The following is a 27975-nucleotide window of genomic DNA, read 5'->3' as shown; positions in this document are numbered from 1 at the left end:
CCAACCCTGGGGTTAACCACCAACCACCAACCCAGGGGTTAACCACCAACCCAGGGGTTAACCACCACCAACCCAGGGGTTAACCACCAACCACCACCAACCCAGGGGTTAACCACCAACCACCACCAACCCAGGAATTAACCACCAACCCAGGGGTTAACCACCACCAACCCAGGGGTTAACCACCAACCACCAACCCAGGGGTTAACCACCAACCACCACCAACCCTGGGGTTAACCACCACCACCAACCCAGGGGTTAACCACCAACCACCACCAACCCAGGGGTTAACCACCAACCACCACCAACCCAGGGATTAACCACCAACCACCAACCCAGGGGTTAACCACCAACCCAGGGGTTAACCACCACCACCAACCCAGGGGTTAACCACCAACCACCACCAACCCTGGGGTTAACCACCACCACCAACCCAGGGGTTAACCACCAACCACCACCAACCCAGGGGTTAACCACCACCAACCCAGGGATTAACCACCAACCACCAATCCAGGGGTTAACCACCACCAACCCAGGGATTAACCACCAACCACCAACCCAGGGGTTAACCACCACCAACCCAGGGGTTAACCACCAACCACCAACCCAGGGGTTAACCGCCACCACCAACCCAGGGGTTAACCACCACCAACCCAGGGGTTAACCACCACCAACCCAGGGGTTAACCACCAACCACCAACCCAGGGATTAACCACCAACCACCAACCCAGGGGTTAACCACCACCAACCCAGGGGTTAACCACCACCAACCCAGGGGTTAACCACCACCACCAACCCAGGGGTTAACCACCAACCACCACCAACCCAGGGATTAACCACCAACCACCAACCACCAACCCAGGGGTTAACCACCACCAACCCTGGGGTTAACCGCCACCACCAACCCAGGGGTTAACCGCCAACCACCAACCCAACCAACGGAGGCTTCCTCGCGCAACATGGCGACGGCGCTCGCTTCGACGAAGCCCTCGACAGCCGCCGCTCGAGAGCGCGGCTCTAGGGGCGGCGCTCGGCATCGCTCTATAAAAGGCGAGGCCCGCCCGCTGCCGCCCCAGTATGGAGGAGGTGATGGCGGGAGACGCTCCTCTCGGTAGCCCCAGCGGCAGCTGCAGCTCCTCCTCCTCCTCCTCGCAGCATCACCACCACCCGCGGCCCTTCCTCATCGGCGTGAGCGGCGGCACGGCCAGCGGCAAAGTATGTGGGACCCGTTTCTCGCGTGGAGTTTTGTTATCAAAAAGAAAAACATTTTTGGAGGGAATTTTTTTTTTGGTGCAGGAAAAGCGGCGACTGCACTTGACCACCCATTGTCTCGGAGTTCGCGGCGGGGGGGGGGGGTCCTCAGCCGAGCGGGGGGGGAAAGTTGGACCTTTATTGATAATCGAATGTATTTTTTTTTAGTCCTTCGAAATAGGTTGACAAGTTGTACAACGATTGTTTAACAAAAAAAAATCTTAAAATATATTGTTTTTCTAGTATTGAATTCTACTACACAGGGATAGGCGCCATGTGTCGTGACGGCGAAATTAGCTGACGTGCGAGATCCCCCCTCCCACACACCCCCCCTCGAGTCACCCCATTTACATTACCCACAAGGGATGCGCGCACGCCGCCCTCCGATTGGTCGACTCGACGCCGACCGGGAGCGGCTCGACCAATGAGCGCTCGTAGCGCATGTGGGCTACGAATTCTAAAGCCGCTCCGCGAGCACGTGTTCTCAAGCGCTCCACATTCACGCGCCTCGTGTGCCCGCTCGCAACTTGGTGAAGTGTTAACTAATTACCACCACTAACGAGTCAACCAGGCTGCGCCAAACTTTGCGTAATGTGCTTGTGATACGTTGCCATTGGGCGGATTTAGCAGGTGCATTATAGATGCTAGGCCTAGCGACGTACTGTACATCAAGTATGCTGAGCAATAGGCTCAAAAGGGACCAGTGCCAAACAACACTGTTAAATTACAAAAAGGTGAGCGTAGATCCGTTTGAATTGACGAACGTAAGCACTCGAGAAAAGAGGCGACGGAAGGGCATTCCAAAGTCGAGCAGTGCGGGGCAAGAAGCCGTGTTGTGACCTGCGGTGCGGTTGAACACTCTGGGTCTGGCAGACCGAGACTGTGGGTAGAATAAACGAAAACGCATCAAAAACTATTTCCAGTTTCATTCTGTGTGGTGATGATGATTCTCATCTACCAATTCACCCATCACATCGCTCCGCCCCCTACAATCGTGCCGCTTTCCCCCCCCCCATTGCCCGTGTCACGTTGGGCAGTGTCTCCCGCCTATCCTCGTGTGCACTCGCATTGTGAAACACTCCCGCCTACTGCCCCGCACACAGTCACTGTATAACCGATACAATTCGTAATTATGTTTTCGTAGGGTTAGGGGATCCGACTTATTTGACACGATTTATTCTGCGTCTACCGGTGGCGGAGCTGCTGGTGGACTGCGTGCTCTACAAAGCTGCCCGGCTTAAGTTTCAATTCCCTATCGCGGCTAACATCGGTGGACATTGATACCTGAACGGGTCCTGGGCATGCCATCCTTCAATCCGCACTGTGACCAGCATGGTTAAATATGGCCAAACAACCCCCACGGCTGCCAACTGCATGGGGCTATGCCTATCCTGCATGGTATTGTAATGCTATAACTATCAACGCTCTTAACCAGAAAACAATTGAACCCATTTCTTTTTGGGGGCACTAAAATTAATAGAAAGTGGATGAAGCCTTGCAGTGGACATTTGTGAAAAAGAGCTTTATAGCTTATCGGATTTATCCCGGCTGAATACAGATTCTGATACTAAGTTGCTCATAACTATTACCTGTATTTTGTAGTCTTAAGGCCAAAATATGCCTCTTGGTTGAATGCGAATTGTGTAGTGACCTCTACAACCAGAGCTTCAGACCTCAGCTCTTCTCATTTTACAATGTGGACTGCAGTCGTGTGGGGGGCGGAGAGAGCCCCACGTCCATCACTAGTCGCTGGGACAGACCCCACATTGTCCTCTCTGCCGTTATTAGAATCTGGTAACGTTCTGCGGCAATTTGACTTAACAGTCCTCTGGCTTTTTCCTGGAGGAGGCCTCCGATTAAGAATACCGTTGCATCATATTATACCTAAGCAATGTTTACATGAAGGTCTTTGAGAAGTTCAACTCCGCCAATCACTTGTGTAAGTTGAGAAACGTCCACTTTACAACACCGAATTGGTTCTGAAAAAAAACCCCACCGAGGTAACTCTTACAAATCTGACTCCTGGTCTAGGTTGAGTTCTCACCTGGTTAAACATAATCAACTTGATGGTGTATGTGTTTCGATGTAAAGCTTTCGTGACTGCAGGGATTCATATTCTTGGTTCTTTCGGTAGGTCACGTAGAAGGGAAATAATAAAATAATGAAAATAAAACAATACAATTCTCACGACGTTTCGATTGCAACGCAAGCAATCATCATCAGGTGTGAAAACCAGAGCAAGAAAATATGAAATTAGAAATTTTCTTCGTGAGAATTTTATTGTTTTGTTTTTATTATTTTATTATTTCCCTTCTACGTGACTTTACCGAAAGAACCAAGAATATTGTGTATTTGTGGTTAATGCGTCACTTTCACCTTCGTGTTTCCACAAAAGCCGTGGGTGGTATTAGTCACCTGGAGCTCATTCAGAATGTCACATTAACCGTTTCCTAAACACATTCGCAACAGTATAAAAGGCATTCGTTTTGCCGTTCCATTGTAAGGGAGTGCTACCATATTGTAACACTCGTGGCCCTAAAATGTATTGAATGCAATCCCTCATGCAAATGGTATCAGAGTGAAACAGCACTGGGTTTACATTAAAATGGGGAAGTTCCTCGGAATTTACAAATACAAGCTTCCATATTTCACTGGAAAATATATAACTTCCGTTTTTTTCCAAAATGGAGCGAGGTTCCTCGACATCCCCCACTCGCTGGTGTTTGTGGCAGCGATTGCATCGATTTCGTAAGGTTTTCACAAAAGTGGCTTGCTGCTTTGTATGTATGGTTAATTTATTTCGCACCGTACGTAGGCAACCGTGGCTAATCGGAGGTGCGGGGCTATAAACTAAAACTAAATGAAACAATTTTTTTTATTTATTTTACCAGGTAAGGCCCATTGAGCTTATTGAGCTCTTTTTTGTCAGAAACGACCTGGTCACAAATGATAGCTCATTTGTATTTATAGCAGCCAAATGCTATAAACGCACGTTTTAAAAATGTGGAGGGAAAAACCGGAGGACCCGGGGAAAAAATTCACGCGACTACCAGGACAACATGCAAACTCCACGTCTGCAGGCGGTCGGGGTCAGGATTGAATCCACGGAGATAACATCTCGCTGCTGTGGCGCTATGGTGATGGAGGGGGTGCTTATTTCCTGTTTACAGCCGTGGAGAGCTAATAGTGGAAATTCAACATTCCTGTGAGCAAAAAAGTAATGTCTGAAAGTAGAATTCATCCCGTTTATGTTGATTTTCTTTTCACATTCATCTCCATGCTAAAAGTTTAGATGTGTACATTTTGATATCCTGGTTGTGACTAATAAAAGTGTGTTTTGAAATATCCGTACATGTTTAGTGATACCACGGATCATCCCCAATTTTTTTGGGAAGACTCTATCTCATCCTTATTGCCGTTACATATTTAGTCATATAAGCAGCACCGATTTAAGCCAAAACGCGTCGGCACAATATTAAAGCTAGGGTGTGTGATTTTCTTCCGTCCTCTTGCCCTTTCTCAATTAACAATGAATTGCGACCCAAACTAAAACATCATTTTGGCCACGTAAAAACTGAATGGGAAATCCCAGCAAGTGATTGGCAGGTGTCGTTTGCGTGCGCGGGGCCACGTTTCCTGCGCGCACCGCGCTCCACTGCGCCCTCTAAAGGTTGCCACGTGGCACAGTGCTGGCCGTGCAGGCGCCAACGAATGGGGGCGGGGATGGGGTGGAAGAACGGGGGCAGGGGGGGGGGTTGCCACCCAAGAAGAGCCATCTGCCCAGGCATCACGCATGATATATATTTCACACGTTGTTTGCTGTCCTGTACTGCGTCAGCACCCACGGTGCTTGCGGATGAGGATGGGGGGGGGAAGAGGGCTTTTCTTTGCAAATGTCACTAGCCAGCAGTGCCGCAGCACGTGTTTTTATCAGGCCACACATTGTTGATAAGAATCATAAAAACGGTGAAACTGGTTCAGAGGTTTACTGAAACAGATGTGGAAATTCGATGGGCCGTCGATGACTCTGGTGTTTAATTGCTTCCGTGGCGAGGCAGCTGCACGTTCACACATGGCGCTGGTCTCCAAATGTGCGCACGTGACCGCTGTGTTTTTACTCCAGAGGCAATGAGCCGTCACAACAGTTTCCCCTGCAAGTTTTATGCCCTGGAAAAGTAAAATTATATTTTCCACCTTCCTGAGGTGCCCCCCATCGGGTGACTCTCAGATAGGTCAGAGAGCCAAAAATCCTTGGTTTGAATGTGGGCCTTTGCATGTGAGATTAGACCTTCTTAAGTGTAATGATTCTGATGGTCCTTGCACAAGTCGGTCACCAATGGCTTGAGTGATCAATCGATTTGCAGGTAAGGCCCATTGAGCTTATATGGCTCTTTTTCAGAAGCGACCTGGTCACAGATGAAAGCTCAATGGAAGTGGCTTTTCATGTGAAAAGTTATCATAGCCAAATACTCTAAACGCATGTTTTTAAATGTGGAGGGGAAAAAACCGGAGGACCCGGAGAAAATGTACACGGCCAGGGGGAGAACTTTCAAACTACAAATATCCAGGCATCTCAGGGTTGGGATTCAACCCACGACCTCCTCGATACCAGGCAAGGCAGTTAACATCTCGCCACCACGGTGCACAAATGTTGCTATCTCCCATAGAAGGGGAGCTAGCACAGAGATATTATTAAAGGAGGGGATGAGTTTCTGATGTTGCATTTTTGGGGTTTCTACATCAAATTTCCGAATTTTTTTCATTTTCGGATAAAATTGCAGACTTAAAATAATTGCCAGTGCACTAAATGTAGTAGTTTTAATAATTGAATTTAGAAATTGTTGATTTTAAATATTCAACAGTTCAAGCTTTAAAAAAAAATTGTGAAAAAATATATATTGTAACGATTCCAGTAAAGGTGGCCTTGTGCGTCCATCATTATTGTGACGAGACTCGACGAGGACCAGGCACGAAGTGCCGTCGTTTTGTATGACGACACCATTTTAGATCCATACGAAACAGCGTGGCCTTATTTTTTTTTACTTTTGGGATTCGAAAATCAGGAACGCATCTCCCTTCTTGTGAAGCTTGCAAGTTCTGGCCTCCATCCATTTTGAAACGTGCATAAACCCCACCAAATATCGTCTCTTAGTAGGGCCCTCTCCACACATTCACCTTTTTTAACGTATGCTGAGATGAATAAGAAGACCTTTAGTTCAGATTTGAAAAATGTGATGGAGTTTGTTTGTCAGATTACGTTCATAGTGATCGAAGAGTGATTGTTAATCTTGTGTTGGTGGGTATAGGGAGCCAATGGCGGCAATGAATTCGAGCACCTGTACAATCTGAAATGTTGCAGATACCAATGAAGGTGATACCAATGAGGATAATTCATTGCAATGGAATTTATCTTGCGATTCCTTTGCTTTTTTTGCAACTATTTCCGATAAATGTTGGCCTTTAAAACACAGGAAGCACTTAACCCACTTTAACAGGGTGTTTAAATTTGAACTAGGTTGTGAAATGAAAGAAACTTTACTTTAAATGCATCGTCTGATATTAGTTCACCGTTATTAATTCATCTTGCGACGCCCAGTTACTGTAAAAAAAGCGCACTCGCGTACACAAAACTCCACTGTACATAAGCCACTTGTGTTAACATCCGTATTATTTCAAGCACACATTTCATGACCCCCATATGAAAATGTTACCTTTTTCATATTGGTTTTTTATGACCTTAGGATTTTTGTTTTGTTTAAAGTAGGCGCTTTTGCCAATTAGGTTCACCTTTGACCGAATTATAAAAAAAAATTGTCCGAACTTGTTAGGTCGCGAAAGCCAAGCATTATTTGAGCCTGCTGCTTGCTTAGATGGGTGAAGTGGTGAGCAGCTGAGGGTAATACAACAAAATATATTGTAATGTACTCTTATGTTCCCATGTCTGAGCTCCCAGCCTTCACCAATTCACACTGACCGGCATGGTGATGTAAGTCAAACCCCCAATGAATCCTAGCGTGAGGAGGCCCTCATCCAGTTGTCAATTGACAAAAGGGCTGTATGTGTGATTGTATCATCATTGATCGGTGCTGCCAAGAATTCCACTTGGCCTTCATTTTTAACATCTGCTTGGGAGCTTCCTGTTGGGAAGTTCGGCAACAGTGGTTGCCCAGTGGATTTAATCTCTCCTGCCGTGAAAATATTTCAACAATCGCCCGGCTTGCGGCTTAAGCACCTTCCCATGCTCAGTGGGCAACTGCTCTGATGGGTTTTTTTTGTTCAATTATATTAACATTCTCCTCTCTCTGCAGACCCCGACATAAGAGCGAGGGTTCCTTCTGTGTTTGCTATTGAAAGAAAAGCATCGCTGTGCTCGACTTGGCTTTTGTGCGCGTGTGTGTGCATGCGCGTGTGTGCGTGCGTGTGTGTGCGCGTGTGTGTGTGTGCGCGTGTGTGTGTGTGTGCGCGTGTGTGTGTGTGTGCGCGTGTGTGTGTGTGCGCGCGTGTGTGTGCGCGCGTGTGTGTGTGTGCGCGCGTGTGTGTGTGTGTGTGCGTGCGGGCCACAGTCGACCGTGTGCGCCAAGATCATGGAGTTGCTGGGACAGCACGAGGTGGACCAGAGACAGAGGCAGGTGGTGATCCTCAGCCAAGACAGCTTCTACCGCGAGCTCTCCCCTGAGCAGAGCGCCCGCGCTGCCAAAGGGCAGTTCAACTTCGACCATCCTGGTACGTTCGTACATAGCCAACCGTGCTAATTGTAGATGCACCTGTGTCTGCCCCCTCGCTTGTATGTGAGAAGCTTGGGGCAGAACCCTCCCTCCCCCCACCCCCAGCTGAGTGATGGGATGGTGATGTTCGAATTTGGCGATGACACGGGAACTTTGACTCTTGTTTCTTAGCTGTAAGATGGCTCTATCGTTACACCAGGCAACCGAGCAAGCATTTGTTTTAACAAGCAAAGGACTGCTGATGAGCCTAGTAGAAGTTGAAACCTGGTCAATTAAGGATTTTATTGCCTCAAACAAAATGGTGCTGTAAAATATTGGCCAGGAAAGTCCAATTGGCCGATGGATTCAATACATTTTTTTGGCAATGAAACGATCGCGTTTATAGATTGCCACTGAAAGCACGCAATCCTTGGAAGACACTGCTGTACAATCTCACTTGTGCTCTCGTGTGATGTGAAGTGTGCGGTGTTTGTGTTGGCACTGTGTAAGTGCAATATCATACCGGTCTCATGGCTTAAAGCTGTTAAGGCAGACTGACTTGGGTGGTCAATGAATGTGTACATGGAGTCGGCCATCTGACATCTGCCATGAAGAATTTACGGAGGTGGCCGTGTGGTTCATCGGTCCCGAGTGTGTGTGCTGGTAGTGCCGGGGTTCTGGTTTGGAATCCAGGCAGCCGCCGGTCGTATAAAAAAACATATCAAGTGTAGCGGTCAAAGCCCCCAGTGGCTCATGACGGTGCAAAAAAAACATTAATCGCATTGAATTTAGTTTGGCACGCTTCATTTGGCTAAATTCCAGTTCTGAGAATTGAAATGTCAGTTTTACGGTCATGTGGCAAGCCTCTCCCTCGTGCAGAGCGAGTGAGGTCACTAGAACGGGATCGCGGCAGTAGGTCTGTGAAATCTACTTCTGTGGGCTGTTTTCCAGTACGTAGACTTGCACTTACCCCCCCCCCCACCCGTATTGCGTTTATAAAAGGATTCTTTGTTGCGAAAAGTGCGAGGAGAAAAAATCGATTGCCAAAGCACACTCTACTAGTAAGTTAAAGTGAAAGACATCGTTTCATAGATTACAAGTGATTTGCATAGGCGTGTAAACCTAATATGCCCAATTAATGATTTTGTACCCAATTAAAATAATATTAAGTTAATTGCACTGTTGATGGCTGTCCCCTCCATGATAGTTTTGCCAGTCTCCTTTGTGAAAGGGCAGAAAAAGTTAATCTCATTGGGGGTTTTAACTGCTTAAATTAAGAAATCTGTCATCCTACAAAGCGGGGGAACTCCTCGCAGCTGGATTGCGGCATTGGGACGCCCAACAGCATTGCGGTAATTCGGACTTCTGCATTTTCAGCTGTGCTGCCAAGAATGGTTCGTTGCCTCAATGTTGTTATAAGTGCACTCGAATTTGGGGAGGGCGGGGGGGCGTCTTTTTGTTCACTTTCTGCACGTGTCAAGCTTCACGTTTAACGTATAATCCATGACTGATCGAACCGTTACTCTCTCATGGAAAAGCTGCAGTAAACCACATCTTTGAGTTTATGCTCGTACGAATTTGCTGCCGAAAAAATTCAATGAAAGAACTGTTTTCGCTGGTAGGGGGTGGGGGGGGGGGGAAAAAGGGGGTGGTAATTTATGGCCCAAATCGAAATAGTTTCCATGCAACATTTTTTTCACGCTGCATTCTTTGGCGTGCCAAAAAAGTCAATAAGGATATTATTTTCATGCGGTTTATTTATAACACTTGCACTCACTTGACTCTGAAGGGCGACAAGTAAATAAATACCTTCATAATACGTTAAACAGTTTTTGGTTGATGCTAACCAGTGAACGTCCGACGTTCAGAGCTCCCAAGTGTTGGTGCACGTTCATTCGAATGCTTTTTTTTGTATCCACTTGCGAGTTGCGGGTTTGCCAAGTTTGACTGATTTCAGGAAACTAACATCTGCGCTTTTGCTACATCTTTGTATGCTTTGGACGCAGCTGTTGCAGTTCCGCCATTATCGCGTAACGAATGGGCGGACCTAGGAATGCAGTGGCTGAGAATCGCAACGATTGTGATGCATGATGATTCGTGGCCAGATGTGTAGTTTATTTTTTGCTGTAAAACGATCTTTTTTTAAAGTAATTTTTTTGCTTCTTTAGTGGGCAATTCCCTTGTACCACTACGCCAGAATACAGCGAATTAGAGAGCATGCGCAGGTTAAATGCTTCATTTTGCACTGGTCGTCAAAACGAGTGGGGATTCGGGAAGGACGAATCGCTGGAAGGGTGGGGGGCGAAAGTAACTCCAGTAGCAGCCAACAGAGGGCACGCGCCCGAGAGGACGTCAACCGAGAAAGATCAAGACCGCTTGTACGCCGGTGCTGAGCGCGCATCATTGCATCACGTGATTGTGAGAAATGACGGTGGCTAATGGGGTGGGGGGGGGAGGCCTTAATCCAGCGGTGGATGAATCGTGTGCTGATTATGATGATTCTTAAGAGTGAAAGGAACCAATTTTGGAGTTTCATGTTCACACTTTCTAACCAAGACTGGGGCTGGTTAATGCAGCCCCCCCCCCCACCCTTAAAATGTGCAATTAACGATCATGGAATTTCCATCTGTACTCATGACTAAGCGTTGGAGAAAGTGGGTTGCCGTTCATTCACTAGTCTTCGTCGTGTTGAACCCAGATTTTTTGGGCGGTAGAGAAGCAATGCAGCGCTGCTGTTCTGCGATAATAATGATCCGTCTGAAACGGTGCTGCCTTTTGGCGATGTCTGTGCGGATTTTCGAGCTTAAATACATAAGCCACGTGGGCAGTGTTTGCGTAGAATTCTTAAACAATGCCGCTTGCTTTATTTGGACCACGGCACTAGATCCTGTCGAGGCGACGTTACTTGGTAATGTGTAAGAGAAACACTCACGAAAATAACTCTGCATTTTAATCCACTTTGCTATGAACAGGGCATCCTACGTGCAGGAATGTATATGTACCAAGTGCTTAGCATTGAGTTTTATTTTAACTAACGTAATAACGTGTCGTGAAGGAACGAACACAAGGGTCTGCGGTTTTTATTTGCGTAGTCTGAATTGGAGAGATTACTTGTAAGGGCGGGTGCATCGAGTGGGGGGAAGCCTCTGGTAAGCGCGATTGACTTGTTCCAATATTTGGAGCATTTTATACCCTCCTATCCGTCTCTATTTATTCATCAAAGGAGACCACATGTTTTCACGAAAACCTTTTTACGTATGTGGATGTTGAACGTCTTTTGCACCGTACGTAGCCAACCGCGCTAAGCGGAGGTGTGGGGAAGGATGACAAACTAAAGACAAAAAATACCCACGTCCAAATCCTACAGATTTTTGGTGACAATACTGGCAATGGAATATGTTTAAAATGCTTTCCCCCCCCCCCCCCTTTATAACAAAAATTAAGGGAACTCGATGTTTCCCACAACGCAAACTAAAATGGATTCTTGTTTTGTGGTCTCCGGAGTGAGATTGCAGCTAATCCCATGTCTTCTATCGAAAACGATGATGCTTCCCTGTAAATCCCCTCGCATAGCTGTGCTGCGATTGTGTACGCAGCTGTGCCGGGGGACTGTACCTTGACATTTGACGTGTTTAGGAAAGAAAAGGGCAGCCGGGCCACACCCAGTTGGCATTTCTTTAACACTCATCATACCTCCTAAAGCCATCGAAGCCAGACGGCAATGTTGAGGTTACAGCTTGTGATCAATGTGTTATGTTTACAATGTGTTTGTTTTTAATATGATATCATCACTGAAAGCTTCAGTGTATAATCACTGATGAGGCCAAGGTGTATCGAACGAAAAAATGCATACGTCAGACAGAATTGAGCAAAAACATCCGACGCAAAAACCTTTTTCAAAGTTTGAAGTCTCATTTGAGATTTTCCCCAGTTTAAACAAGTCGGTGATTGCCTGCTCATATGAGCATAGAAGCAGTGCCCATCGTATTTAAATCCCTGAGCCAGTGTAGGACATTCCACGATGCTATGGCAGGAGGGAGTTCATCGATAGGACAACCACCGTTGATATCCTGGTGAAGTGGGTCGCGTTAAATGGGCCGAGTCGACCCTGAATTAGGATTTGATTTTTGACTGCTCCGACCGTGAGCAGCTCCCTCTTACGCTAAGCCACCTGACCAATGAGGACTCTTGATATAATATTCAGAGATCTTCGTTGCAGTGGTTATGCACACACATACTTTTTTCGGTGTTATTAGGGCACAGCAGTGGAAAGAGATCTGATAATGTACCTCCGTCGTCCTGCTCTTGTACATTATCAGATCAGCACTGGAGGGCAGCGAGGGGTCTGGTGGATCGCACGGATGATGTGAAACTCCTTTCCCGTGGGGTTTGAGGTGCCATTCGCTGGCTCTCCTAGAGAATGTGGTCCAGCAAAGTGTGGCCTCGTATAGCTCGTCCCTTCCGTTTGAGACGGTGTTCCCCTCTCTCGCACGCGTGGGTTTTCTCTGGGCGCTCTGGTTTCTTCCCACATGCATGAACACTCAATGATCGGCTGAAAATAACTTTATATAGAGGAGTGCACAGCTTGGGCAATTGTTTATCGCCGGCTCACCACCTGGAAGCCTTCAAGCTTGTCCGTGGTTCTTCAGCGATTCTGAGATGCAAAATGCATGAACGACACCATATAAAACTCAACATTATTATTATTAATAAAGTTTTGGTTATGGCTGTGTTTTTTTTTTTATGTAACGAGCCACGCAAACCACAACGACGCACATTTTTGCCCCATGTTTCTGGTGCATTTAGTGTCGCGACAGTCCAGATTAAAACAGCCTGCCATGTGGTGGCCACCATTATGTATGCATGTTGAACCACCCGTGCGAATGGAAGGTGCGTGGGAAGGACAATAAAACTAAGAACACAAAGTGAAGTGTTCCAGGATCTGTCACCAAGTGCCCCCCCCCCCACCCCCTCCCGCCTGTGCCGACGTTCAGAGGCCTTCGACAATGAGCTCATCATGAGGACGCTGCAGGACCTGGTGGCTGGGCGTGCGGCCCAAGTGCCCGTCTACGACTTCGTCACCAGCTCCAGGTGTGGAAGGGTGGGAATCTGCTTCATCAACCCCTTCGGGTTAGGGGTTGTCGATCTTCATCCGCTCCTGTTGATGTCCACTCCGGGACACGGCCTGCCAGCAGCTGTGCCCCTCCCTCCCCCCCCCCCCCCCCCCCCCCCGTCAGGTCGAAACCACTCCAACGATCCACTACCATTTAAGTCCTTTGTTACTTTGCCATTGATTTAAACAACCTTTGTCTCGATTTCAATTCTCCCTCCCCCCTCTCATGTTTCGTTGCGGATGCCCATGAGAGCAGGCCAAGACTTGTTAAAATCGTGGCGTTTTACAGTCTCCCATTGTGGTGGTTTATTGCCATTGTTAATGAGCAGGATATCAATTCCTGTGCTTGCTTCGTTTTACATGTCGCAGACAATTGGATTGCTAATTCACGTTTGTAAGTCTCAGAATAAGGTGCTCAAAATAACACTCGGCAGTTATAATTGGCAGTTATAACCTGGCACGTGTTTTCGAGGTCCGTTCTTGTCACAACTGAAGCCCAAAATACATGAATTTTAAAAAAAGCTATCGCAGGCTGGGTTCCACACAACAAGTCCTCGCATCTGCATTTTTGTAACTCCATGCGGCCACGGGATCGCGTGACCAAATGTAATTCCTTCCACAGCAGCGGGCGAGCTCGTCGATCGATAGCAAGGTCTCTCTCTCTGTCTGTCTGCGTGTGTGCGCTTCATTGATTGTGGCGCGACGTGTCAGGCCCCATCGCACCCCCCCCCCCCCTCCATCTCCATTCCATGCATCCGGTTGGGATGGCATTGTCCAGCCTTGGGCCGAGGTGTGCCGGCGACTGGATGGGTGTGGGGGTGTGGGCTGAGCGTGTTCCTACCTGTCAAGTTGGCGCTGGTTCAGCAGGAAACGCTAAACCCTGTCCGTCCGGCCTAGGTGCAGCCCCAACTCGCGGGTGCCTGTCCCCGACCGTCATAGGCGTCTCTTTGTTTTGTTTATTTTCCCTCCTCCACCGCGTCACGAAGAGGGGCACTGGGGTTTTCTCGCGCAGTTACACAAAAATGAAGAACACACACCACGGAGAGACGCACATTTATGGGTTCGAGGTTGATTCCCTGGGAGGGGAAACGAGGCGAATGGATTTAAGAGCCCTCTGGACTTCCATGCCCCCTACTCTTTGAGATTTTTTTTTTTTACATCAGATTTAGGGGGAAGCAATTCTTGCGTCTCATGCCGTGCAGCTTGGGTGCGTTGACCTGCTTGATTTGTAGGAAAGTTGGTGGTGTGAGCAGTGCATGCAGGACTTTGTTTATATTTGTAGCTTGCCACCAGGAAGCACCATTTGCAGGGCCGCTTTTGGCAGGAAAACCGCGCCCCGTATCACGAGCCGCCACGCTCGCTCCGCACAATCGCCGCCGGACTCCACTATGCGGAGATATTAAGGGTACCCCCCCCCCCTTTTTCCGCAGCTCTGGCTCGTCTAGGAGAGTCCGGTGCGTAAACCACCTCCTGCCACCGCCCCCCCCTCTTCCATCTGCGTCTTGACACGTTGAGCATTGAGAACCGATTTGAATACGCTTGACTTCAGTAAGAAACCAGAGCCTTCCTCTGTTACAGCAGAGCCGTGCAGTAGCGACTGATTGCCCGGGTGAATCGACTGGCCATTTGGTTGCTGGTCTCTGCCATGTCCAGGCGTGTTTGATTTTTGGCCCTTGTGTGCTCTCAGTGCTCTAAGTGATTGGTGGGAGGGGGTGGGGGTGGAGAGTATCGCAGTTCCGTCATCACATTACTCCTCGGGGGCTGCTTCAATATCAGGGTCACCCTCCAGGGCTTAATTTCATCTGAGGTTTGTCCGTTCCTGGGACGTGGAAAAATATTTTCACGCCTAGACCACCGTGCCCATCGGACCTCTCGCTATGGCTGTGACTAACATCTACCAGTGACCCGGTTAAACATTCAGTGAGAAATTAAGCCCTGGCCTCGCCTCTCAGTTGTGCACCACGTGGTCTAGTGCTTCCAGGGCAGTGGATTAATAAAAGATGAACTCTTCCTGTCTCATGCTTTGCATCTCTTTATTACCTGGCTCTTATCGCCTACTAATGGACCATGTAATGTATTTATATTGCCTTTCTTGCCTGCCTTCGTAATGTGGTCCTTATCGATAATGGAGAAGTTTCCACAAGCGTAGAGCAAGTCGCAACTCTGTTTTCATGCCTTATTATTCCAGCTTTCCGTGACCAGGAGTTGAAACAGGGTGGTTGCTGCGTGACTCTGGTTAAGAACTGGGAGTGCCACAATCCTGTGTTTAAATCGTTGCAGCCACCCATGATGGAAAAATATGTATTCAAGGGTAGGGAGTTTGTCCTTAGCTCAATCACCAGTGAACTAAACAAACACCTATGAAAGTTATATCTTTCACTTAATTTGGCCCGTTCCTGCGCTGAGGACTTTTTTTTGTTTGATTACCGCGCGATGAAAATACTTTACAGTACATGCATGCATGTGCCACCTAGTGTCGATAAGAGACCTACAAAAAGGGACTTTCTGGAGCCGGTCTCCCACAAGGTGGTACACTGCTCACTGTACGAGTTCCAACTGAAAATATCTTTACAACATAATCATGCCAATGGCATAAAAATGTAACTGTCGCTCTGAAGGATATCAACAACTGTTTGGGGAAGCTTTCATCCGGCAGTAGCTTGATATCGCTGATGACAAACGAATAATATGATCGGATAAATAAGGCGTGCCTGCCCACACTTCTCTTCTGTGGGAAAACATGGAAAGCTGGAAAAAGTTTCTGAGCCGTCACTTTGTCTGAGGCCCCCCCCTCGCTCAGAAGCCAAAGGTGATGGTGGTGGTAATAGCGAAGTGAGGCATGGAACTTGGTCGTAGTTCGGAGGGTGGTTGCACTCTGAAGCTGTGGTGATGGTGGTGGTGGTGGTATTGGTGGTGGTAATAGCGTGGTGAGGCATGGGGCTTGGCCGTAGTGGGAGGGTGACGACAGCGGCGGTGGTGGTGTGCGGCGGCGTTGCTGGTGTGCGGTGGCGTGCGGTGGCGTGCAGGACGGCCGAGTTGATGGTGTACCCGGCCGACGTGGTGCTCTTTGAGGGCATCCTCGTCTTCTACCTACAAGAGATCCGGGACATGTTCCACATGAAGCTCTTTGTGGACATGGATGCCGACACGAGGCTCTCCCGGAGAGGTGCGACTCCACGCAAACCGCGCGTGCCCTCGGGTCTCTCTCTTGTTCCTCCTCCGTGCGCCGCATGCGGCCTCAACCAATAAGAGGCTGAACAGTGCCTAAAGATCTGGTCCAATTTTCTAAATGGTCCTTGAGCCCTTGGCCTGAAAAATTGCTGTCGGTACCGTCTAAGGTGGAAAAATCCCAACGATTTTTTTCGTAGCATATCGCTGTCACAGATATTCATGATGGCAAGACTTTCGTGGTAGATGTGTATGCGAAACGTCATTTTAAAATGGTATGTTTGATATAAATTTTCGTGACAGGGAGAAGACATACAATTGCGACTCATGAAACGTGCTTGTGTAATACGAAAGGAGAACGTGAACCATCTGTAAAAACCCACCGAACATGGTCGACACTGCCCTTGATGGATTCTGGCAGCAATTTTTCCGCCCCCCAGGTGGTACCGACCAAATCCTCCCCCCCTTGGCTCATGGGCTAAATGGCACCTGGAGCCCCCTTTGCCTTCGTAGCTGTCATTTGACCCTGCTCAATCGGTGCCCGTCACGTAACACTTGACGTTGCCGTGCTCCTCGTACGTTTCTTCACCTCCCCTGTGACGTTGCCCCCTACTTCCCTAACCCATTTATCTTCAAGGCGTGTGTTTTTAAATGCTGATTAAATTAAATGTTGCAAGGAGAGGCTTGCCAGAGCCATGGCGGTTCATGTGAGTGGCCCTTTAACGCTGACTTGTGGGAGTTTGGTAAATATTCACAGCGTGGTTTAGAGGGAATCCCATCGTTTGAGGCGTAGAATCCAGGACTGTGGTGACTTGGTCAAGGGTTCATAGTGGGGTCGACCACGTGTTCTCTCTTCACATTCCAGTGCTGCGCGACATTTCTGAGCGAGGCAGAGATCTGGAGCAAGTGCTGTCTCAGTACACCAAGTTCGTCAAGCCGGCCTTCGAGGAGTTCTGCCTGCCGGTACGCATCCTCGTCGTGGAGAAATTGCTGCAGCAGTAGTTGACCTTTTCCCATTCCGCTAATGGACGTGTACGTCATCCGTTTGGTGCCGTGCGGGAGCGCGTGTGGCACAGTTTATCGCCAGTTTTCATAGAGTGCGGTCGTGTCGCTACAGTTCGCTGCGGCGAGTACAATGTCTTTTATAAACAGCGGTGCTATGCCTATAAAATATAAAATCAACGCTAACCGCTTGGCGCGTTCCGAGATGCGGCGGTGAACGGGACCCAGCCTGCAACTTGCAGAAGTCTCGCAAAAGGGGTTAACAGGACCGTGCATCTGGACCTACCTGGAGGTCCCGTGTGGAATGCCACGTGCGGCCCCCTTATTCATTGGCGACAAAAACCAGGCCTGCCTCTTGTGGGACCCTCTCTCTTGTGTGAGGCCCACCCCCCGCCAGCACCCCTTTGGGACATCCCGAGCGGACCTCCCACGGCTGCAAGGGGTGCACGATAGCGGCAAAATGCGATGCCCACACAGGGACAATTCAATGGTTAAGATTCATTCTTACGTTCAGGGATACGTGCATTTATTCGTTTTTATTTTAGGTGATTGCTTGCGATTCGGGCAAAATGAAGCGCAGAAATTCAGCTCCATCCTGAGGGAGCGAATGGGATCGTACAAGTGACATAACAGCGAGCAATGCAGCAAACCAGACAAACAAACCCGGAAGTTATTTATTTATTATTACGTCATGCCGCTGAATTGTGACTGCCGAGGAAATGGTTATGGTGGTGGCTTGTCACGTGATGGGATGCGATCAGACGGCTCCCCCCCCCCCTCCATGGAATGCGATACTGTATTTGGCTTATCTGCTGGCAATGATTACAGTGTCAGAATGCCGGTGTTGGGTTTCATTGTCAACACGGTTTTAGTCGAAATATTAACGAATCTGGGTGCACCGAGATGATGCACAATGCGAAACGTGCTCGCATACAATCGTGAGTATTTTAAATGCTTTCCGTGCCGTGCATACTTTTCATGTTTTTCATCCATATGTCAAAGCTGGTAATGTGCGTTTAACTAAAAAAATATTTACGAGCACAAAAGTGCGTTTGAAAGCGTCACCAAATGATCCACGCATAATTTTTCTTCATGATAAAGGTTTTTGGGTTGGATCGCGTTATTCTAAATGTGTCGCAACCCTCCACCACCCGACACGGCCAATCAGTAAAAAATGTGTCACGTTAACAAAACGCCAATTAGTTACTTCTTCAGCCCACCGGTGTGTTTGAAGAGTGAATCCACAACATTTGCAATTTGAGTACGACGTTTCGCTGGAAATTGCATCCAGCATCTTCGGGCGATTTACCAGAATAGTGAAGCCATTCACCTGCTTAAGCTCTTAAATAGTGCAGGATGACGTCATCATTGTTGAACTCCAGGTTTCGATATCAGAGGCGGAGGTGGGGGGGGGTATTATAATTATATAATAGATTCGTAATTAGTTAATTAGTATGTGATTCCTCTAAGGAATTGTAATATGTATTGTGTATTACTTAATAATACGCTTACAGGCTGCGCTAAGTCTGTAGCTATCACTATTCTGGCAAATCGCCCAAAGATGCTGGATGTAATTTCCAGCGAAACGTCGTACTCAAATTCTAAATGTTGTGGATTCACTCTTCAAACACACCGGTGGGCTGAAGAAGTACAGTGAGGGAAAAAATTATTTGATCCCCTGCTGATTTTGTACGTTTGCCCACTGACAAAAAAATGATCAGTCTATAATTTTAATGGTAGGTTTATTTGAACAGTGAGAGACAGAATAACAACAACAAAATCCAGAAAAACGCATGTCAAAATGTTATAAATTGATTTGCATTTTAATGAGGGAAATAAGTATTTGACCCCTCTGCAAAACATGACTTAGTACTTGGTGGCAAAACCCTTGTTGGCAATCACAGAGGTCAGACGTTTCTTGTAGTTGGCCACCAGGTTTGCACACTTCTCAGAAGGATTTTGTCCCACTCCTCTTTGCAGATCTTCTCCAAGTCATTAAGGTTTCGAGGCTGACGTTTGGCAACTCGAACCTTCAGCTCCCTCCACAGATTTTCTATGGGATTAAGGTCTGGAGACTGGCTAGGCCACTCCAGGACCTTAATGTGCTTCTTCTTGAGCCACTCCTTTGTTGCCTTGGCCGTGTGTTTTGGGTCATGGTCATGCTGGAATACCCATCCACGACCCATTTTCAATGCCCTGGCTGAGGGAAGGAGGTTCTCACCCAAGATTTGACAGTACATGGCCTCGTCCATAATGTTTCCACCTCCATGTTTGACGGTGGGGATGGTGTTCTTGGGGTCATAGGCAGCATTCCTCCTCCTCCAAACACGGCGAGTTGAGTTGATGCCAAAGAGCTCCATTTTGGTCTCATCTGACCACAACACTTTCACCCAGTTGTCCTGTGAATCATTCAGATGTTAATTGGCAAACTTCAGACGGGATGTATATGTGCTTTCTTGAGCAGGGGGACCTTGCGGGCGCTGCAGGATTTCAGTCCTTCACGGCGTAGTGTGTTACCAATTGTTTTCTTGGTGACTATGGTCCCAGCTGCCTTGAGATCATTGACAAGATCCTCCCGTGTAGTTCTGGGCTGATTCCTCACCGTTCTCATGATCATTGCAACTCCACGAGGTGAGATCTTGCATGGAGCCCCAGGCCGAGGGAGATTGACAGTTCTTTTGTGTTTCTTCCATTTGCGAATAATCGCACCAACTGTTGTCAGCTTCCCACCAAGCTGCTTGGCAATGGTCTTGTAGCCATTTCCAGCCTTGTGTAGGTCTACAATCTTGTCCCTGACATCCTTGGAGAGCCTTTTGGTCTTGGCCATGGTGGAGAGTTTGGAATCTGATTGATTGATTGCTTCTGTGGACAGGTCTTTTATACAGGTAACAAGCTGAGATTAGGAGCACTCCCTTTAAGAGTGTGCTCCTAATCTCAGCTCGTTACCTGTATAAAAGGCACCTGGGAGCCAGAAATCTTTCTGATTGAGAGGGGGTCAAATACTTATTTCCCTCATTAAAATGCAAATTTTTTAAAACATTTTTGACATGCATTTTTCTGGATTTTGTTGTTGTTATTCTGTCTCTCACTGTTCAAATAAACTTACCATTAAAATTATAGACTAATCATTTCTTTGTCAGTGGGCAAGCGTACAAAATCAGCAGGGAATCAAATACTTTTTTCCGTCACTGTAACTTATTGGCATTTTGTTAACGTGACACATTTTTACTGATTGGCCGTTTCGGGTGGTGGAGGGTTGCGACACATTAATAGCAACGCGACCGAACCCAAAAACCTTCACTGTGAATAATACTGTTCGTGAAAGCCTCTGTGTATAATTTTTCTTGTTTTTTTTTTTTTAAATACACAGGGTTGCCGATAATGTGCAACACTGAGTTTGTGTTTCTTCGATTAGACAAAGAAGTACGCAGATGTCATCATTCCTAGAGGAGCCGAGAACATGGGTAAGCCGCATCCTCTTTGCTTTACATCTGCAACGCGCGCACTGCTCACTCGTACCTCGATCACAGGACACAAGAAGTCGAGGTGATTTTACGCGGCTCTGAGCCAGATTCGGAAATTCCACATTCCTATGGTGGGGACGAGTTTGTACACAGGATGACCGCTGCTGACTTCCCGCGAAGTGCTGATCGTTTTATTGACCCTGATGGGGATTATGGGGCCGAGTCGACACCCAAAACAGGATTTTAAACATTTCAATGTCCGATTGCAAGCCACTCTGCTGTCGGTCCGCTTGGTCGGTCCAGTGCCAATAGACAAGAGACTTGGCAGGCAGTAGTCGGCAGCATCGTGGCCTGGTAAACATACCACTCGGTTGCCTTGTGTTATTGCCAATAGATCTCCCATCATCACCTTCAGGGTCCAATCATCTTAATACACCGCAAAATTGTATAACAATCGGCGTGGATTTGTGGTTAATGCGCAATAAACAGACGAGGGTACGTTCCGCCGTTAAAGAATGCAGTGAAATTCTGTTCATATCTAGCAGCCTATTTTGCCTTTCAGCATTTACGGAGCAAAACTTTGAATCAATTTCAGTATGCCAGGCATGCCACCAGCAGCATTTAGGCCAACTAGGCTCCGGTAACTAAATGCATATTTATAATGTGTCCGTGAAATGGACAAATGTTTGTTCATCCATTTACTTGGGCAATAAATGTGTGAATTGCTTTACCCGCAGTCCACCAAGTTAGTGCAACTACCTCTTGCACACTATCATGTCTTCATTACAGTTGGTGTGTGTAATATATATGGGGAGCAGTAGTGTAGTGTTTGGCGCACTGCGTTACCATCCCAAGTTAGATTCTCACTCATGGCCAATACTGGTCCTGGGCCTCCCCTAGGTTGACTCAGCCTCAAATGAGTACCTGGAGTGGTGTAAAAACATCACCACTGGGAAGACAAAGGCGGCCGGGCTTTGTGCTGGCCACCCACCCCCACGAGTGCCGTGCCGGCCTTCACAGGTGCTCGCTAACAGCACTTGCCCTTACAGTCTGTTAAGACGAAACGGGGGATCTTTGCCTTTTATATTGAAAATATTTCTGCCTTTAACGCAGCTTCTTGCCAGTTGGAGCGATGGTCAGAATTGCATATGACACACCAAACACGATGGTGTTATAGAAGCTATGCAGGGAACGCGTTGTGTCCGATGTCCCGAGGCAGGACTGCGCCTTCGAATTTTGCGAGCGACGCCCAGAGACCGCACGAGAGATGGGTTCACTCGTGCCGGAGGCCTGGGGTGCGTCCTTGAGTGCTTAGCTCACCGTGTATAGCAGTTCGCACACTTTGAACTCTGTCTTCAATTAGCGCACAGTGTGTGCAGCCAATGTATTTTTACATTTCAGTCGTCGTTGCCGCACCTTGATCAGAAATTCATATATACATGTATGCGTCAATAACACTGCCTTAATAAGAAAAAAATCTATGTAATAGGTGACATGGGCAATAGCCCCTTAATAACAACCGTTTACCTGTGCACACCCACACTCTGGTGGGCGTATCGCGGGCCGGTTGTTACAAACATTGAACACGCGCAGTATCGCGCGCTCAAGCGCTCGCACTCATTGACCTGAATGTATGTTGAACTTCTTTCACACCGTACGGAGCCAACCGTGCTAATCGGAGGGTGGGGTGGACGACAAACTTAACACAAGAAGCAGTTCTAAAGAAAAACATTTTTTCAATCTATTTTAAAAGTGCATAGCTCCAGTGGCTTCCTGATGTCGAAGGAAGCGTGTTCCAGACAGCTGCAGAAGTATATCTGAAAAAATACATCATAATAAATATTTTTAAAAAGCCTAAATTTGTGCGTTGTGCCAAAGCTACGTTCAGACCTGCCTGTGAACACGTGTCTTCGCTGGATGTCCATCTTGCTCTGGGTTGCTTCTTTAGGTCAGGGCGAAGGCATGTCACGTCACGCTCACGGGTGGAGGAGCATCCTTTACTACTCCTCCCGATCGTAGTGTGTCGGGGCACGAGCCAACGTTTTGTTTACGTTCGGTGCGACGATAATCTATCCGTGCAGGGCCGAATCGTGCGATTTGACGGTCGTATAGAACCACCAGTTAATTTGCCACTCTGTTTTAAATCGTTAGCTCGTGGGCAATGGCAAGAGATCTTGGATGATGCACGAGAAGGTGGGGGGGGGGCCTTGATGAAAGTACTACAGGTTCGATCTGAAGTCCCGCGTGCAGTTAGGAGCAGAAGGCTCCCTAACTGCACGCGGGACTTAACGATGCAATCGTGTGGCTGGAATGGCCAGTGGCCAGCATGCATCCCTCACTTCGATGTCAGTTGACACTTGGCACTTGCAGTTGTGCACCTGCTAGATATTTGGGGAAGTTGGTATTTACGAGCGATCTCTTGTAAACTGAAGACCAAAGAATATCAAGAGTTGCGACCTATAGTCAAGGTCTGGCTTAAAAATAAATGATTCGTTATGGACTCGCACCCTGGTCAAATAAATTTCCCGATCTGCATTCGTAATAAAGTGTTTAGCAAAACCTACCGAATGCAGACAGGCGTAACAACTGAAGAAGTCCTTTTCAAAGTTTTTGTTTTGCGCGGGAAGCAGACTCGTGAGCCATGGTTACGCTTTTAGAAGCGTGTAAACGTTTCCCCCCCCCCCTCCTCCCCAACCTATAGCCAAAAGGGCAATGTGTACGTGTAGGTGTGCGTGCGTGCGTGCGTGCACACACGTGTGCAGGCGCCATGCGTGTAAATGTCGCCATGCGCAGCTTTTTTTTCTCTCGCCGATTTTTCTTGTCCACCTGGAAACGTCAGTGCCTTCACGCGGCCGAGCTCGAACCGGTGCGCTGCCGTGAAAACGTTGCGTGCGGTTATTTGTTGCGCTTGCAAACGCTTTTACAGTACCATGTCCCGTGTGTGCAGCGTGCCGAAACATGCGCACGATGCCAAAACACGTCGGTCCGAAAAAGAAAAAAAATTCCCCTCCCGCTCTCGCCCCTTTCATAAAGGCCTTGACCGGTTTATAAAGGAAAGTACGGACAGTCGTAAGTAGTAAATCGCATGCGACATCTAAACGCACCACACTACTAAAAAATAATCTATGGCTCGAGTTTTCTGGGTGCCTGCTGAACTGGGGCTCCTCTCCACCCCGATTGAGTGACTGCTGGAGGCCGTCGCCACCGAAACTAGCTGGGTAACTGGCTAAATGGGATTTTCTGTGCAACAAATACACGTTGCATTGAAACGACAGGAGAGGTTTGGAAATAAATACTAGATTGCGATACTGAAGAGGTTGGAGTAACGTATACAGAAGACAATGGTTTATTTAAAGTTACTCTTAATGTTAATGTAAATTAAGGAAGGGGCGAGGATGCGATCTTGAGATCTCCTTTGACGGCCGCCTAAACCTTGAGACTTCGACCGTCGGACTCGCCCCTTCGTGTAAATCGACCCCCGCGTGGATTGACCGACTCGACGAATCCGGCAATTTTAACCGTAGGTCAAACTTAAGTGGCCGCTGCCTTCTGGCCCTGCGTCCCCAAGGCTTAGAGAGTCCCTTCAACGGAGTGTTTTTGTAGCCTTTAAACGCTTTCATTTGCTGCAGTCCTGCAGGTGCGACACTCTTCATCCTGTCAGCTCTCGGTTAGAGGTGAAAGTTGCGCGAAAGTGAAACTGATGAAACGCGTTATCCTAAAATGTACAGTCTTGTGGGGCGTTTAGGAGCGACTTGCCCTTCCCATTAACCTCCAAAGCCTTGCTATCCCGTGTGCTCTCTCTCAAACAGTGGCCATCAACCTCATCGTGCAGCACATCCAGGACATCCTCATGGGAGGGCTGATGAAGCGTCTCAACGGCCACTCCAATGGCTACAGCTCCCCCGTGGCGCGCATCGCTGCCGAGCCCAGCAGCCGACCCCACTGACCTGGCCGCCATTGCCTCCCCCACCCACCCACCCAACCTCCCTCCCTCCCACTCTCATCATATGCCCCCCCCCCCCCCCTTCGGCCGCGACCCCAAAGACCCTGGCTGGCCCAATTGGCCCGGCGATTTTACCGGGCCTTGTTGCCGGATGCAAGAGTTCAATGTGCTGCAGGGGGGTGGGGTCATAGGGGAAGGTTTTGGCCGCACGTGAAACGGCGCGGCCAGTCCCCCACCCCCCCCTCACACCCCCCCACCCCTCCCCCCGGCAAGTCCTAGGGATTTTACAAGAGTTGTCAGGGTAGCGTTTGTGTTGGTTTTTTTTTTGCTGTGTGTATATACACGCACGTGTATGTATATATGCTGCGTATACACAAATTGGATGCAGTACCATACATGTACATACACGCACATGGCTACGTTTTACTGCGTGCGAATAGCGTAAAATGTAACCACGTGTGGACGTGTATATACACACGGTGTAATATAGTGTTGTTCATAATGCCGTCCTCCCCGAGTACTCTCTCTCTCTTACCGTGTTCAATGTGCTTTAACTTTGCCAATTTCACATTTTGCCAAGCAGTTAACGAATTGATGTACATAGAGGCTGGCCGGACGTGAGCCCGGGGTCGAATGGGTTCGGGTGGAGAGCGCCGGATGTCGGGCGTGCTCCGATGCGTGCGACGCTGGTGGAGCGTGCCGTTTGTGAGAAGGCCGCTAAAATTCAACACTACGACGGCTCCCAAAGATTGACGTTTTCGATCACGGCCGAGGTAACGAAGCTTCGGGGGTTGCTCGCACCCTTCCAGACCTGTGCACGTCCTCGCCTCACTCGAACTGCCAAAAATGCGTTTTGAAAATTGCTTTTAGCCGCTCCTGGTTTCTAGACTGTTTGGGTGTTCCCCTTAGCAATGCGTGACCGGCGCTTGCTGTCCGATTTTCTATTAAACCTTTTTTTTTTTTTAAACTGGAGGTTTAGAAAAACCACAAATCAGTATTAGGTCGCATCAATTGGCACGGAGAAAATGAAATTTTCTTGAGTCGATGAACGCACGCGAATTTGATTTTGCCGGTGCAGGGAGGGGGGGGGGTGGAGATGGGGTGGAGGGGGGCGGGGGAGTGTTTGGAATTGCAGATGCTCGCACGCGGCAAACGGAACCCGAGTCCCGCAGCGAATACGTGCGGTGTCCACCCGTCGCGCCCATCTGCTGTGGAGTGTGGCTGTCGCTCGCGGGCGCTGTACGAGCAGGCCCAACGTGGAGGGGATGGGAGGGGGTCGTCTGGGCACGTCGAGGCCGCGCGAGGCTACAAAGCAGCGCACCGACTCGGCAGTTAGTGGGCAAGTCCATCCACATCCCTCTACACGTGCTCGCCCACGATCTGAAATTCATTTTTTAAATCGCATTTTGCGTTCGAGGATTATTGCCGTGTGCCGCATTTCGCTCGGCGCGCACGCACGCCCCCGCGACTGCCTGTGCGCGCCGAGTGGCATGATGCACTGGGGGGGGGGGGTGGTGGGTGGGACGGTTTTCATATCGCGCGTCCTTTAAAATGCCCGCGGCAGTATTTGTCCATACCTTGTGGCTCGGGTGCTGTTCGCGCAGCTCCGTGAACGAGAGCTCTCTTCGCGGCCCCATTGCAAGAACGGCGCCCGCAAATTTCCTGTACGCTTAACGCAAAGAGTGCACGGCCCGCGGTCCAGTTCGCGTATCATCGTCGTAATAAATTAGCTTGTTTACCATTGCCAAATCTGCAACATCTCGGTTTAGGACCGGAGGATTATCGTTTTGTTTCGGGTTTTCTTACTGCGAGATGTACTTTTTCCTTCCAATGAATGTCGGTGCTCGCGTTGAAGGAAGAAATCTTCGTAGATTTAAGTGGTCGTCGGGGAGGTTCCTTTACGCATGTCAACCCTTAACCACCGGCTATCGTTTTAACTCGTCGAAAGTGCGTCCACTGTTGCTGAGGACGACGGAGTAAGGGAGTTTATTTAGATCTTGACTTAAAGCTTTCGTGACCATAGGAATTCATATTCTTTGGGAAAGCCCCAAAGAATATAGTTTATTTAGAGTTAATATGCAAAGGGTCAACAAGTAAAAAAATATACCACATTCGACATTTCTGACGACTTGGGACAAAATCTGCATACAAACCCTCGTGTTTGAACTCCCCTTTAAAGCCAGGGAAATTGAATCTTTCTACTTGAATTTTTCGCATTGCCTGTCCTGTCTGACAGTCTATAGCACGGGACACACGTAATTCCAAAAATGCATTTTTGCTAAACAGACTGACTACTACCTGTTTGGGAATGGCTTTGTGGACCTTGCTTAGACGAGCCCTGTTGAAACACTTTTTATTTTTCATGAACACATTTGACTGTGCTCACCATCAAGATGCACACGCCTGTTTATTACAAAGAGGGCGCTCTGCAGAGACTTGAAATGGGGGACCCCCTTAGGTCTTTTCTCACGGTGCATTTCCAATATTTGTTTTCTAGCGCACTTAAAAAGAAAAGAAAAACAATACATGGTAGCCTCAAGTGTCGATTTCTTTTAATGGCTTCCGAAGGGTAGTTGGTATACAAAAACGTAGGTAATGCCATACGAGACCGGAATGTGATGCAGGGGAATATTGATTTTGTTTTCCAGTTTTAAATTATTTATTTTTGACAACAAACACATTGCCTTCTGCTGGGATGGGTTGCCTTGACGGTGAAGTTTTGCAGGTCGGTATTCCAGAACTGAAGTCTAATTGGTAACGCGGCTTTGTGTAAAGGGCATGCCTCGTTTCACATTAAACCTTGTTACGGGACGGGCTTCATTTGTGTGTTTTTTTTTGTCCGCGCGTCGCTTGGAATGCAACACCGCACGTTGACAAGAGCCACGTTTGGCTAGCTGCACCAGGGACCAGATGGCACCACTCATTGGTGGCTTTGCCTGCCGAATGAAAGCACAATGTTTCACACCCACAGTACTGTGGCTCGCAGGAACCCAAATAGGAAGCCTGCGGAGTGCCATCGCCTGGTTTAAAGGCACCGGGGAAACTAACGATCGGTGGAGTTGACGGAATGCGCGATTTAATATATCCTAACTCTCCACAGTCGCACTGTTGCCCGTTGATGTTCTGTTGGGGTTGATGGTACAGCAGTTTGTTTTGAGCAATGTCAAAGCCAGGAGGTGGAATTGGCACCATTGTTTTGGCACATGAGTTGTACGAGATGGTGAGCCTTTAACCAATGTGTTCAAAGTGTAGTGTTGACGGCCAAAATAACTCGCGGAGGTCAGCTGCGAAATCAATCCGCCAGGTGGCACGGCGGTAGAGCGAGCAAAT

General features: G+C 48.2%; 1 protein-coding gene across 2 annotated transcripts; it reads left to right on the top strand.

The window, feature by feature from the left end:
- Positions 1 to 1052: 1052 nt before the first annotated feature.
- On the top strand, positions 1053 to 27456 carry UCK2 (uridine-cytidine kinase 2). Of its 2 annotated transcripts, XM_032958990.2 has the most exons (8): positions 1053 to 1215; positions 7815 to 7974; positions 12950 to 13046; positions 14499 to 14522; positions 16095 to 16234; positions 17102 to 17199; positions 20654 to 20702; positions 24512 to 27456. In XM_032958990.2, exons 1-8 carry the CDS (start codon positions 1078 to 1080, stop codon positions 24646 to 24648), a joined length of 843 nt encoding a protein of 280 aa, XP_032814881.2. In that variant the 5' UTR covers positions 1053 to 1077; the 3' UTR covers positions 24649 to 27456. The 2 variants fall into 2 exon arrangements, with proteins under 2 accessions (XP_032814881.2, XP_032814882.2); XM_032958991.2 differs by lacking the exon at positions 14499 to 14522.
- The last annotated feature ends 519 nt before the right edge of the window (positions 27457 to 27975 follow it).

Source organism: Petromyzon marinus, chromosome 22, assembly GCF_048934315.1.
Source record: "Petromyzon marinus isolate PM22_M1 ecotype Great Lakes invasive population chromosome 22, UKy_Petmar_22M1.pri1.0, whole genome shotgun sequence".
Classification (NCBI taxonomy): domain Eukaryota; kingdom Metazoa; phylum Chordata; class Hyperoartia; order Petromyzontiformes; family Petromyzontidae; genus Petromyzon; species Petromyzon marinus.
This window is presented reverse-complemented; position numbering and strand designations above follow the sequence as displayed.